We start from the raw sequence: 15,093 nt of genomic DNA, 5'->3' as shown, positions 1-15,093 counted from the left end.
CCCGCCACCTTAGGTGTATGTGGCTGGCGCCTTAGCCGCTTGAGCCACAGGCGCCAAGCCCACTCTCCATTTCTAAAACTTTTTCATCATTCTAAACAGAAATTTGTATCTATGCAATAATTATCCATTTTCCTACTCCCAGTCTTCTAATTATCCCTGATCATTTGACTTAGTGTAGCGTATTCAAGGTCCATGTGTGTTGTAAGATGTATCAGAACTTCATTCCTTATTATAGCTGAATAGTATTTCATTTTGTATGTATATATCACATCTGTTTATTCATTCATCCATTGATAGACACTTGAGTTGGTGCCCCTTTTTTGAATAATACTGCTATGAGCATTAGTGTACAAGTATTTGAGCCTATTTTCAGTTCTTTTAGGTATATATACCTAGGCGTATAATTGCTGGATCCTTTAAAGTTTTGAAAGATGACCAAAGTGTTTTCTGTAGCAGCTAGACCATTTGCATTCTCACCAACAATGCCTAGGGGTTCCAGTTTCTCTGCATTCTTGCCGATACTTATTTTCCATTTTTTTTTATAACCAGCCTTGGTATGAAGTGGGATCTTGTGTTTTGATTTGCATTTCCCTGATGACTAGTGATATTAAGCATTTATTCATACACGCTTATGTACCATTTCTATATCTTCTTCATAGAAATGTTTGTTAGAATCTTTTGCCCAGTTATACTTTATATATATGTATATATATATATATGTGTATATATATATATGTTTTTGGAGATGAAGTCTCACTGTGTTGCCCAAGCTGGCTTCTGAGCTCAATTATCTTCCTTCCTCAGCCTCCTTAGTAACTGAGACTACAGGTGTAACCTCCTTAGTAACTGAGAATACAGTCACATGGCATGATGCACAGTTTTTGGCTGGTATATGGGGCCGGCGCCCTACTCCTTTGAGCCACAGGTGCCGCCTTGCCTGGCCAATTTATTAACATTTTTTTGTAGTGACAGGGTCTCTTTATTGCTTGAACTTGTGGAATCTTGTAGAGTGCCACGGTGTCATAGCTCACAGCAACCTCAAACTCTTGGGCTCAAACGGTTCTCTTGCCTTAGTCTGTACAGGCACCCGCCACACCACCCAGGTATTTTCATTTTATTACTATTTTTTTTTTTTGAAAAGAGACAGAGTTTTACTTTATCGCCCTCGGTAGAGTGCTGTGGTGTCACACAGCTCCCAGCAACCTCTAGCTCCTGGGCTTAGGCAATTCTCTTGCCTCAGCCTCCCGAGTAGCTGGACTACAGGTGCCTGCCACGAGCTATGACACCGTGGCACTCTACAAAGGGCACCCTACTCCTTGAGCCACAGGTGCTGCCCCAACTGATCACAAAAATGTAGCTTTATTTCTTGTTTTTTTTTTGAGACAGATTTTCAAGCTGACACCCTGGGTAGAGTGCCATGGCATCTCGGCTCACAGCAACCTCCAACTCAGGCTCAAGTGATCCTCTTGCCTCAGTTTTCTGTTTTTTAGTAGTGACTGGGTCTGGCTTTTGCTCAGCCTGGTCTCAAACTTGTGAGCTGAAGCTATCCACCTGCCTTGGCCTCCCAGAGTGCTAGGATTACAGGCATGAGCCACCACGTCTGTGTAGCTTTATTTCTATACTCTATTCCATTAGTTTGTATGTCTGTCTTTATGCCAGTATTACAGTGTTTTGTCACCCAGGGTGACAGCTTGAGGCTCTGTCTCAAAAAAAAGAAAAGAAAAAGAAAATTGAGACTCATAGAGAGATGGAACAAGTTGCTAGAAGCCACGCAGTAGATGACAGAACTCTTTCTGGGCTAGGTTTTTTTGTTTTGTTTTTGAGATAGTCTCACTATGTTGCCCTCGATAGAGTGCTGTGGCATCACAGCTCACAGCAACTTCAAACTCTTGGGCTTAAGCGATTCTCTTACCTCATCCTCCCAAGTAGCTGGGACTACAGGCACCTGCCACAACTCCCAGCTATTTTTTGGTTGTAGTTGTCACTGTTTGGCAGGCCCGGGCTAAATTCAAACCTACCATCTCTGGTGTACATGTCTGGCGCCCTAGCTGCTGAGCTACAGGCACCAAGCCACTGGGCTAGATTTTTTAGCTCCAACATCTGTAGGCTTTTTTGCTGTGCCATTCCAGCATCTTCTTCTTTCTCCATCATTGTCTCATTGCAGGATGATATGCACCTGGTGATCCGGAAGCAGCTCTCTAGCACCATATTCAAGTACAAACTCATTGGGATTATTGGTGCTGTCACGATGGTTGGCATGATGGCTGCAGATAGGTACTATGGGGATTCTGATGTCCGTAGCCCAAGATACATTTATCAGATTGCTGCCTTAGAAAATAAAAGTAGTCATAAAATTAGAAGTGAACAAATTTATTTTTCTACTTTTCCATATTCCTTTCTAATCTTGACTGTATACATTGTGTAATTTATGCAGAATTGTAAAAATTGTTATTATAGTCTGATGGCTAAAACTATGTGGATGGCACCTGTGCCTCAGTGAGTAGGGTGCCGGCCCCATATCCTGAGGGTGGCGGGTTTGAACCTGGCCCCTGCCAAACTGCAACCAAAAATAGCCAGGTGTTGTGGCAGGCATCTGTAGTCCCAGCTACTCAGGACGGTGAGGCAAGAGAATCGCCTAAGCCCAAGAGCTTCAGATTGCTGTGAGCTGTGACACCATGGTACTCTACCCAGGGCGACAAAGTGAGACTCTATCTCTAAAAAAATAAAATAAGTAAAATACAACTGTGGATTATCAGTGGATAAAGTTCTAGGAATCTTTCCACAAAAGGGGAACCCCGAACCTCCTAGAATGCATTTTTCTGTATCTGCTCCTGAACTAGACTAGATGATGAAGATTCCTATATCGCTATGTTTTTTCTGTCTAGAACTTCATGTTTGATACAAGTAAGATTTTCCTTGTGGATTCCCCTCTTACTCTTTCTTACTCTTTGATACCTTAATAATAACATCTAAAAAAGCATCAGATTTGGGGCTTTCGTAGATGTTGCCATTACAAATTGACATTGGAATTCAGTTCATGATTCTTAGAAATTATCTGTCAAGAATGCTTGAGACCTCAGTTCTATCCCTAGAACTAGTATTAGTAAGGAAGAGGTTGCCCAGTGTACTAATTGAGAGTTCATTTACTGAAGCTGTACCTCTTTTCTGAGCTCAAATCTTGGCTCCACCATTGCTTATTAACTGAATGACATTATTTATCCTCGGTGCCTTTGTAGTCTCATCATCTGCGAAATAAGGATAATAATAGCGTTTATCTCAGACTTACTGAGAACATAGAATGGTTAGAAGAATGCCCAGCACATAGTATGTACTAAAGAACTGCTTGCTCTTTTTTTTTTTTGAGACAGAGTTTCATTTTGTCACCTTTAGTAGAATGCTGTAGTGTCATAGCTCATAGTAACCTCGACCTTAGCAAGTGATTCTCTTGCCTCAGCTTCCTCAGTAGCTGGGAATACAGGCGCCCGCTATAACACCCAGCTGTTTTTTCGAGATGAGGTCTCTCTCTGGCTCAGGCTGGGCTCGAGCCTGTGAGCTCAGGCATTCCATCTACTTTGGCCTCTCAAGTGTGAGAATTATAGATGTGAGCCACCATGCCTGGCCTAGAAGTGCTGGCTCTTATTATTACTAATTTAGTATGCCCTTAGGAAATATAAGTTAGCTGTTTTTTAATCTATTTTTTTTTTTTTTTTTGAGACAGAGCCTCAAGCTGTCCCCCTGGGTAGAGTGCCGTGGCATTACAGCTCACAGCAACCTCCAACTCCTGGGCTCAAGCGAGTCTCTTGCCTCCGCCTCCCAAGTAGCTGGGACCACAGGCGCCCGCCACAACGCCCGGCTATTTTTTGGTTGCAGCCGTCATTGTTGTTTGGCGGGTCCGGGCTGGGGATTCGAACCCGCCACCTTAGGTGTACGTGGCTGGTGCCTTAGCCGGTTGAGCTATAGGCGCCGAGCCTTTTAATCTATATTTTATGTGGACAAAATAAATACTTGTGTATGCCTTTATGAACTTGTATCCTCTCTGCCCCAGAGAAGGCACATTTTTTTTTTTTTTTTGCAGTTTTTGGCTGGGGTTGGGTTTGAACTCGCCACCTCTGGCGCCCTACTCCTTTGAGCCACAGGTACTGCCCTGAAGGCAGAATTTTTTAATTTATTGTCAGTTATAAAATATTACAAAAATGAAACTGAAATTCTTTATTTTTCAAAGTAGATCTACTAATCTAACCCAAGGGAGAACTGACCTAAGCAATGAACAGTGCACACAGGTAAGTTTTTATAGTCAGATAAGCTTATGAGTAATGGAAGAATTACTTCTTGTCATTTGTCAGTTCACCTGAAAGACTAATTCTTTTTTTATTCTTTCAAAATCCATGTTGAAATCCTAAGAGTATTTTTTTTTTTTTTTTGAGATAGTCTCATTTTGCTGCCCTCAGTAGAGTGCTATGGCGTCTTAGCTCACAGCAACCTCAAACTCTTGGGCTCAAGCTATTTTTTTGCCTCAGCCTCCCAAGTACCTGGGACTACAGGCACCTGCCACAAGGCCCGGCTGTTTTTCAGAGATGGGGTCTTATTCTTGCTCAGTCTGGTCTCGAACCTTTGAGCTCAGGCAATCCAGCTTCCTGGGGCTCCCAGAGGGCTAGGATTACAGGCATGAGGTACCCTGCTGAGCCCCGAAAGCTCATAGCAACCTCCAACTCCTGGATGTAAGTGACTCTCTTGCCTCACCCTCCCAAGTAGCTAGGACTACAGGCACCTGCCACAAGGCCTGGCTATTTTTCGGTTGTAGTTGTTGTCATTGCTGTTTGGGAGGCCCAGGATGGATTCGAACCCCGCCAACTCTGGTGTATGTGGCTGGCGCCTGTAGCACAGTGGTTAATGGTATCACCATATACACCCAGGCTTGGGGGCTCAAACCGATCTAAAACAACAGTGACAACTACAACAAAAAAAAGCTGGGCATTGTGTCAGACACATATAGTCCCAGCTACTTAGGATGCTGAGGCACGAGAATCACTTGAGTCCAAGAGTTTGAGGTTGCTGTGAGCTGTAATGCTACGGCAGTTTACCGTGGGTGGGATAGTGAGACTCTATCCAAAAAAAAAAATTGCTGGGTGTGGTGGCTCATGCCTATAATCCCAGCAGCTTCCAGAGGCTGAGGCAGCAGGAGGCCCAAGCTGGAGTCTGAGGTTTCAGTGAGCCACCAAGCCACTGTATTCAGCTCAGGGATGTAGGGTGGGACTCTGTCAGAATAACAACAAAGGCTCGGCACCTGTGGCTCAAGAGGCTAAGGCGCCAGCCACATACATCTAAGGTGGCAAGTTCAAATCCAGCCTGGGCCCGCCAAACAACAATGACGGCTGCAACCAAAAAAATAGCCGTGCGTTGTGGGGGACGCCTGTGGTCCCAGCTACTTGGGAGGCTGAGGCAGGAGACTCGCTTGAGCCCAGGAGTTAGAAATTGCTGTGAGCTGCAATGCCATGGCACTCTACCCAGGGGGGCGGCTTGAGGCTCTGTCTCAAAAAAAAAAAAATGACAACAACAAAAACATTTTTTGTTCCCTCAGGAGGGAAAAGCTAAGTAAATAAAAACAAAAACTCATGCCTGAACTCATAGCTTTTTTCCTTAAGAGACAAAGTCTTACTTCAGCAACCTCCAGCTCCTGGCCTTAGGCAATTCTCTTGCCTCAGCCTCCTGAGTAGCTGGGACTGCAGGCACCCGCCAGAATGCCTGGCTATTTTTTTACTGCAGTTTGGCTGGGCCAGGTTTGAACCTGCTACCCTCAGTATGTGGGTCCTGTGCCCTACTCATTGAGCCACAGGCACTGCCCTGAACTCATAGCTTTTGTGGTTTATATTATTCTTACAACATTGAGAATCTGCTGGTCTGGGTTGCATGTATTTCTGTATCTGTCTAATTTCTCTTTTTGCCACCACTATAAAATATAAATTGTAAATTCTAAGCAAGAAAGATGAGCGGTTTTGTTGGAACATAGTAACAATAGTGTATAGTTGGAAATTGGACATAAAGGTAATTCAGAGAAAGAAAACAGAGGACCATGAATATCAAGCAAGGCATTTTGATTTCATTCTTTTTTTTTTTTTGTCGAGACACAGTTTCACTTTATCATTAAGGTGACCAGATTTTAACATTGGTAAAGTGGGACACCATTGACCAGGGATGGGGGTGGGGTGGTCTTAATTAAAAATTTGGTCATGGAGCAAAAAAAAGTTCATAGAACACAAAAATAGTATTATAATATATTTTTTAAAATTTCAACATAAGTACAATTAACAAATATACATTAAAAAATTATGTATAGTATTATTTTATTCTTTGGCATAGTTCTCATTTGAGTGAATTTTTTTAGTAGATTGCTGTCGTTGTTTAAAAGGTCATGAAATTTTTCACAAGAATTTGTTAAATTACATTTCACACATAAAGTGGCTTTCAAAGTCTCAACACTTAATTGTGATTTTTCTGATATCCACACTTGATTTACCATAGAAAAAACACGTTCACGCAGCATTAGTTCCTGGTAAGGACAGTGTATATCCGACAATTTTTAGTGCATTATTGTATGGAACATGGTTTGTTTCAAAATGATGAAATATTTCTAACCATTTGTTCTCTATTGTGATTTTTGCTGATGCCCAAGATTTAACCTTTTCCTTATCAATATATTTTTTAATAATGATACCTCGTAAGTCGTAGGTGTCACTTTCAAGGCTAGCGCTAGACTTTTTGCCACTACTATAAAATATAAATAATATGAGTACTGTCTGCTAAATTCATGAAATAAAAAAATAAATTACTTACCTGAATTATCTGAATAGCTGATTTGTTGACATCACTTGTTTAACAACACACTAGCACTAGCACGCAGTATGATGTGTATCCTCTGAGAGACAGTCACAAAATGTTTTCATTGTTGCCAATGCCAAAAAATGCCATTGTTCATTAAGTCCAAACAGTGGTGGTCGAATTCTAACAACTGATCAACAATGCAAACTTTGATATGCAGTTCTCGATAATCAGTTCTCAACAATTATCTCAACTTTATTATTAAAGTTTAACATTATAAAATTAACAAAAATAATATAAAACTCATATCCTGGCGAAATAGCCACATGGCAGCCAAAACGGTATATTCCCTTCCCGGTCTCCCACCATTCCCTAGCTTGTCATGCATTCTTTCCAAAAATCGGGATTTTTTTAAAACGCCACAGGACGTGGGACAAATTGTTAAAATCAGGACTGTCCTGCCAAAAGCGGAATGTCTGGTCACCTTATTTATCATCCTCGGTAGAGTGCTGTGGCATCACACAGCTCACAGGAACCTCCAACTCCTGGGCTTAGGTGATTCCCTTGCCTCAGCCTCCCGAGTATCTGGGAATACAGATGCCCACCACAATGCCTGGCTATTTTTTTGTTGCAATTTGGCTGGGGCCAGGTTTGAACCTATCACCCTTGGTATGTGGGGCCGGCACCCCACTACTGAGCCATAGGCACCGCCCTTGATTTCATTCTTTAGGCAAAGGTTTCTTAGCATGGAAATGGCATAATCAAAGCTTTGCTTTAGAAAAATTAATTTGAAGGCCAAGCACAGTGACTCACACCTGTAATCTTACTACTCTGGGAGGCCAAAGTGGGTGGATTGCCTGAGCTTACAGGTTCAAGACCAGCCTGAGCCAGATCAAAACCTCGTCTCTAAAAATAGCCAGGTATGGCTCGGTGCCTGTGGCTCAGGTGGCTAAGGCGCCAGCCACATACACGTAAGGTGGCGGGTTTGAATCCAGCCCAGGCCACCAAACAACAATGATGGTTGCAACCCAAAAAAAAAAAAAAATGGCAAGGTGTTGTGGCAGGTGCCTGTGGTCCCAGCTACTTGAGAGGCAGAGGCAGGAGACTCACTCAGGAGAACTCTACCCAGGGGGGACAGCTTGAGGCTCTGTCTCCAAAAAAAAAAAAAAAAAAAAATAGCCAGGCATTGTGGTGGGCACCTGTAGCCCCAGCTATTAGGAAGGGTGAGTTAAGAAAACCACTTGAGCCCAAGAGTTTGAGGTTGCTGTGAGCTATGATGCTACAGCACTCTACTGAGGGCAAGAAAATGAGACTCTGTCTCAAAGAAAAAAAAAAGGAAAATTAATTTGGTTGCACATATCTGATGGATTGGAAAAGGGATAAGACTGGAAGAAGAGAGACTGGTCAGTAGGTGCAAGAAAACCTCAGTTGAGAGGTAGCATTTTACTAGGAAGGTTAGTTTAGGAAGGGTTGGCAGCCCTAAGATGTAACCATTCTTTCTCTTTGTCTGCTCAAGGTGACCACCTTGCTGCAGTTAGTTCATTCCTGTAGTCAGCAGTCTCCTCAGGCCTCTGCACTTTATTATGATGAGTTTGCCAATCTGATCCAAGGAAGAAAGCTGGCTCTAAAAGCCCTGGTAAGGCCTATTTTCTTTGTTAAAGTGATAAATCATGAAAGCAACTTTACTACATACTCTTCAAGTCCTTGACTTTGTCGAGATAACCTCTATGAGCTCTCCCAAGTTTTAGTTCTGCTCATCTCACCTTAGGACTCTCCTCCAAGGCCTCCTCCTTTAGGTAATAGCAATAATAATGATAATGAGGATGAGGGTGGTGCTGGAGGTGATGTTGATAGCTATAGTCTTTTTTTTTCTTTTTCTTTCTTTTTTTTTTTTTTTTTTTTTAGAGACAGGATCTCACTTTGTTTCCCTCAGTACAGTGCCATGTACTGTACTGTACACAGCTCACAGCAACCTCAAACTCTTGGGCTTAAGCGATTCTCTTGCCTTAGCCTCCTGAGTAGCTGGGACTATAGGCACCTGCCACAATGCCTGGCTGTTTTTTGGTTGCAGTTGTCATTTTTGTTCAGCAGGCCCAGGCCGGGCTCGAACCCGCCACCTTTGGTGTATGTGGCTGGCGCTCTACTCACTGAGCTATGGGCACCAAGCCAACAGCCCCAGTCTTACCTGAGAGCCCTATCTTATGCCAGGCTTTGCGCTAAGCACTTTTCATGCATTATCAATTTTTTACTTCACAATAATGAAGTATGTACTATTGTTACTTACTTTTTAGAAATGAAGGAACTAGCTTAGCACCTGTAGCATAGTGGTTACTGCACCAGCCACATATACCAAAGCTGGTGGGTTCGAACTCGGCCCAGGCCAGCTAACCAACAATGACAAGTGCAACAAAAAAAATAGTCGAGTGTTGTGGCAGGTGCCTGTAGTCCCAACTACTTGGGAGGCTGAGGCAAAAGAATTGCTTGAGTTTGAGATTGGTGTAAACTGTGACACCACGGCACTGTACTGAGGGCAACATAGTGAGACTGTCTCAAAAGAAAAGAAAAAAAAACAAAAAGAAATGAAGGAACTGGTCTAGTCCACTGGCTCACAGACTATGAGGCAGAGGCAGCTGGATTGCTTGAGCTCAGCAGTTTGAGACCAGCCTAAGCATGTCTCCCTCTCTACAAAAAATAGAAAAATTAACCATGCATGACACTGTATCCCTGTAGCCCCAGCTACTTGTGAGGTTGAGGGAGGAGGATCACTTGAGCCCAGGAATTTGAGGTTGCAGTGAGCTATGATGAACCACTGCACTCTAAGCGGGGGGACAGAGGGAGGCTCTGTCTCAAAAGAAAAGAAAAAGAAACGAGGGAACTGAAGCTTAGAAAGGTTTAACCTTGATTTAGCTAGGAATCTATGAAAAGTATATCCTGGACTCTACCTTTTGTTTGTTTCTTCCTGAAGGAATCAGTTGGGCAGACTATTTTTAATGATTTCCAAGATTCATTTGTGGTAGACTTCTGTGTTGTTCCAGAAGGGTAAGTATTATTTACCTGTTGGCTTGGTTGTACTGGTGGAGTAGTTACGTCAATGCTGTTAGTAGCTGAAACAAACTTCACAATACCCTTGACCTCAGCCAATTCTACCCACTCCCACATGTTTTGTTCTCCCAACCCCAGCACCCACGTACTCGCAGCTTCAGAATTATTAAAAAGCTTCCTTATTTTTTGTCTTGTTTCTAATTTTTCCCCTTGGTAGTTTCGTTTGAAATTGGTTTATTCTAGTGATTTCCCCCATCACCTCACTTATCCCTGAGCTGGGACATCAGATTCTGGGTTCTCTCCACAGCGACTTTCCATTTCCTGTGAAAGCTCTCTACGGACTAGAAGAATACAGTACTCCTGATGGGATCGCCGTCAACCTCTTGCCCCTGTTGTTCTGCCAGGAGTACGCAAAAGATGGGGGTCGAATGACTTCACAGGAATCAGGCCAGAAGTCAGTAGACCTTTCTTTCTTCTCACTAAAACCTCTGTTAGTGTTTTGAATGTTCAGAGGGAGTTCCACAATATTTTCAATCTGTGGGAACCTGAGTCAGAAAAGTTTTTCCCAAAAAGGTATTTAGAGGGGTTAGAGATAATGAGACAGGAGTCTGTGTTTTTTCTTAGATTCTGGGGTTGAGATTTATACTGCTTGGTGACAGCCTGCAGATACCCTTGAGACTATTTTCTGTTCTTTATCCCTTGCTTTCCCTCCTGTGGACATCCTTGGCTACCTCTACTTCTCTCACCCTCTCCTTCCCTTTTACTTTTTCCTGCTCCTATCACATAGATAGGCACTTCATTATGCCTCCTGCCTTCCTGCAATTCAATTCATTGTGTATTTACTGAGTATTCATTAAATTCCTTGCCATTTGTTCTTGAAAGTAGATAGTCACTTTGGGCGGCACCTGTGCCTCAGTGGGTAGGGCACCAGGCCCATATACCAAGGGTGGCGGGTTCAAACCCAGCCCCGGCCAAACTGCAACAAAAAAATAGCCAGGCATTGTGGTGATCACCTGTAGTCCCAGCTACTCGGGAGGCTGAGGCAAGAGAATTGCCTAAGCCCAGGAGTTGGAGGTTGCTGTGAGCTATGATGCTATGGCACTCTACCGAGGGCAATAAAGTGAGACTCTGTCTCTACAAAAAAAAAAAAAAAAGAAAGAAAGAAAAGTAGATATTCACTTTGGACAAAATTCTTTCACTGTAGCATTGGATTCACTATAACTATGGTATAATGTGTCTGTAAGGTGTGGCCTACACATGTATTTTTCCTTTCCAGATTAGTGTCTCCTTTGTGCCTGACTCCCCATTTCCGGTTGCTGAGACTTTGTGTGGAGAGACAGCATAATGGAAACTTGGAGGAGATTGATGGCCTATTAGGTACAGGATGAAGTTTTCAGATCCCTTCTTCTTTGTCACCTTGCTTTGATAAGCTTAGGGAAGGGGCAGACCAGTATATAGTATATGTGGGACAATTTTCTAACTTTAGCAGAATAGTATAGCTTTGGAATAGTGGAATTATAAAGACAAGATAGTACATACAGAATCCCACTATGTTAAAATATTTTTATACTTCTGTATTGCTTCCTGGCTTTTCTATAATTGTTGCAAATTTCTAATTATATATGTTGATTGTTATGTAATATGGACTCTTAACCCTCAAATGTGAGTTCCAGGGGTAAGTAAGTAACAAGGAGAGCTAGCTCTAGGGGCAGCATCCCAGTTCTTTTGGTTTGGATGAAAAGTTGGAAATGTTTTATTTTCTCAGACTGTCCTGTATTTCTCACTGACCTGGAGCCTGGAGAGAGGCTGAAGTCCATGTCTGCCAAAGAGCGTGAATTCATGTGTTCACTCATATTTCTTACTCTCAACTGGTTTCGAGAGGTGAGCAGAGTTACTAGAATTTTTTATCTATTGTCCATAGTTTCTCTTAGAAGAAAACTATTTTCTTGGTTCCCCCAGGACTCTTAGCATGTTTCTACCAAGACTAATACCCATGTGCTTCTTTAGGTGTCACGTCCCACCACTCCCCAGGCAAGTATATGTAGCCAAATTGGAATACTTAGAATTCACTTTATGTTGCCCATGCTTTACTTCCTCCAAGCTTTCTTGTCGTATTTTTCTGACTGGAATAAACTTTTCACCTCCCTGTGGAAATACTGCTCATGCTAGCACAAGCATACACTTGCTGTTTTGATACAGTGAGAGGAGTAAGTGGTGGTTTCCCTTCCTTTAGAATATGCAGTATTTTTGCTTAATAGTAATAACATCGGCTTGGCGCCTGTGGCTCAAGCGGCTAAGGCGCCAGCCACATACACCTAAGGTGGCGGATTCGAATCCCCAGCCTGGGCCTGCCAAACAACAATGATGGCTGCAACCAAAAAATGGCCAGGCGCTGTGGCGGGCGCCTGTGCTCCCAGCTACTTGAGAAGCTGAGGCAGGAGACTCGCTTGAGCCCAGGAGTTGGAGGTTGCTGTGAGCGTGATGCCATGGCACTCTACCCAGGGGGATAGCTTGAGGTTCTGTCTCAAAAAAAAAAAAAAAAATAGTAATAACATCAATGATGCCAACATCTTGCATCTCTTCCTTACTGCCTTCCTCTCAAATATTGTTTCAGAGAACATTTGTGCACTTGAATGAGTTTATTCATTCCTCACAGTAGGATAGGTATTTTCCTTGTTTTTCTGTTTGTTTTTTTATTGAAACAGAATCTCACTTTGTTGCCCTCTATAGAGTGCCATGGCGTCATAGATCACAGCAACCTCGAACTCTTGGGCTCACACAATTCTCTTGCCTCAGCCTCCCTAGTACCTGGGACTATAGGTTCCCGCCACAATACCTGCCTATTTTTGTGTGTTGTTATTGTTGTTTAGAAGGCCTGGGCTGGGTTCAAACCCACCAGCCCCAGTGCATGTGACCAGCACCCCCACCACTGAGCTACAGGTGCCCCCTTCCTTGTTTTATATATACAGAATTTTAAGTACAGAGATTTCAAAGTCATAAAAATGTATTAACCACTTTCACTGTACTAGGTGTAATAAGAATATGGCCCACTGTGCTAGAATAATTTTTAAATTTATACTCTTTTTTTTGCGACAGAGTCTCATTCTGTGCCCTACGTAGATAGTGCTGTGTGTCATGGCTCACAGTGACTTCAAACTTTTGGGCTCAAGCATTCCTCTTAACCTCAGCTTCCCAAGTAGCTGGGACTACAGGCACCTGCCACAATGCTTGGCTATTTTTTCTATTTTTAGTAGAGGAAGGGTCTCACTCTTGTTCAGGCTCATCTAGAACTCCTGAGCTCAAACAGTCCAACCACCTTGGCCTCCCTGAGTGCTAGGATTACAGGCATTAGCCACCACACCCAGCCTAATTTATACTCTTAAATTGATTCAGTTGCATTTTCATTTTGTAGTTGAAAATCTCAGAAAAGTAAAAGACATGGCTAATGTCACACTGGTAAAATAGCAGAATAAGATTTGTTTTAACAAAGTATATGTGCACTCTAGCTAGTCCACCTTGTGAAATAACTAGTAATAAGTAGAACTAGGATTAAAAGACAAATCTCCTGTATTTTGGCCCAGGTATTTTTGTTTTCTCTACACCAGCTTACTGAGAACACTTTTATGTATTACAGACTGAACTCACAGATCCTGTTGCCTACTGGCGTCTTTCAGCACTGTATGAATAATGTGAAAAAGATTAAAATCCGAACATTTGAAAGTATGAGAACATAATTTGTACTTTACAGGTTGTGAATGCCTTCTGCCAGCAAATATCACCTGAGATGAAGGGGAAGGTGTTCACCCGGTTGAAGCACATTGTAGAACTGCAGAAAATTCTGGAAAAATATTTGGCAGGTAGGTATCCTATATTGGTAACCCTACTAGGTCAGTGGTGAGGAGATAGAGAACTTAGCTTTTAAGGCAGGCTCAAGGATAGCAGTCCCCTACTCCTCTCTGTCAAGGAAAATGAACGTTGAAAAAAAATTTTAATGAGTATGTTCATTTTGGTTCTATTATTGTCTCTAAGAGCTCTTGCTGCTTAAGAAAATAAAAATTATGGAGCCTCCTTCACGCTATCTACAATAATCGCTTGTAAAACAAATTGCTGTATGACGAAATATTGTTAATATCTTCAGATTTTAAATATAAGTTTATTTTTAGTCCTTATCTGCTTGGTTATTTTATATTATTATTTAGAATAGTTTTATATTAATTGAGCATAATCAATGTGATATTCCTATAAATTATCTCTGGCCATTTTGCTATGCCAAAACAATGTTAGATGACTTAGCTGTGTCTTACAAACATTTTGCTACTCTGAGAATTTCGGAAACTAATTTTTAGCCACGTTAGTGATTGCTGTTCGAGTCTAATGGTGGTATATGGTTGGTACACATCGAGCTTCTACCTGTTCTATTTCAGTCACCTCAGACTACGTTCCTCCTCCTGCAAACTTTGACTTAGAAACTTTAGACTTAACACCTCATACCAGTACTGCCAGTTTAGCAAAAATCAGAAAAAAAGGAAATACAGGTGAGTATATTTTTTTCTTCTTATCTGTCTCATTACTTAAGAAGTTCAGTGTATTAAGGCCTAAGTCATTAGAGAGCTTATGAGCCCCTTCTTAAGCAGGGTCATAAATGTGCTATAATTTAGGAAATTTTAGAAATTATCGTTCTACCTAATAGAACGATATAGTCTTCAATAGGTTGTTTCCTGAGGGCAATATTTGACAAACGTGATTATTAATTACCTGGGTCAATTTTCTCCTTTTGAAATATAAGGAGGAAGGAAGCGTAAAGCAGATGACAGCAAAACATTATCCCCTGACACACTTTCAAAAGAAGATAATTCAGAATGTGACCCTACACCATCTGACAGAAGCCAGCTGAGCAAGGTATTGAAAAATGACAGATGCTCATAAAGGTTAGAGCCCAGTGAGATTAATAGAGGGCCAGTTCTATTCTCTGCATTTTATAAAGAGAAAAATTAGGGGATGGAGAAGCAGATGAACTCTACTAGGCCTTGGAGTAACACTTTAATAGCAAGATTTGGATTGACTCTAAGTCCTTATATCTGTCACATACTGGAAATTATTTTTTCTAATTATTTTATTTATTTGTTTGTTTGTTTGTTTGTTTTTTTGAGACGGAGCCTCAAGCTATCCCCCTGGGTAGAGTGCCATGGCATCAAGCTCACAGCAACCTCCAACTCCTGGGCTCAAGCGAGTCTC

At 42.0% G+C, this 15,093-nt stretch overlaps 1 protein-coding gene across 1 annotated transcript in view; it reads left to right on the top strand.

The window, feature by feature from the left end:
- Window positions 1-15,093, top strand: part of FANCD2 (Fanconi anemia complementation group D2) — a 73,521-nt gene that overhangs the window by 28,468 nt on the left and 29,960 nt on the right. Inside the window, 10 exon segments of the mRNA XM_012802473.2 lie at window positions 2,165-2,274; window positions 4,223-4,280; window positions 8,333-8,452; window positions 9,782-9,855; window positions 10,166-10,312; window positions 11,135-11,235; window positions 11,624-11,739; window positions 13,607-13,715; window positions 14,283-14,393; window positions 14,648-14,757. Of these exon segments, the coding sequence (XP_012657927.1) occupies window positions 2,165-2,274; window positions 4,223-4,280; window positions 8,333-8,452; window positions 9,782-9,855; window positions 10,166-10,312; window positions 11,135-11,235; window positions 11,624-11,739; window positions 13,607-13,715; window positions 14,283-14,393; window positions 14,648-14,757 (1,056 nt within the window).

Source organism: Otolemur garnettii, unplaced genomic scaffold, assembly GCF_000181295.1.
Source record: "Otolemur garnettii isolate 467f Iridium unplaced genomic scaffold, OtoGar3 scaffold00015, whole genome shotgun sequence".
NCBI lineage: Eukaryota > Metazoa > Chordata > Mammalia > Primates > Galagidae > Otolemur > Otolemur garnettii.
This window is presented reverse-complemented; position numbering and strand designations above follow the sequence as displayed.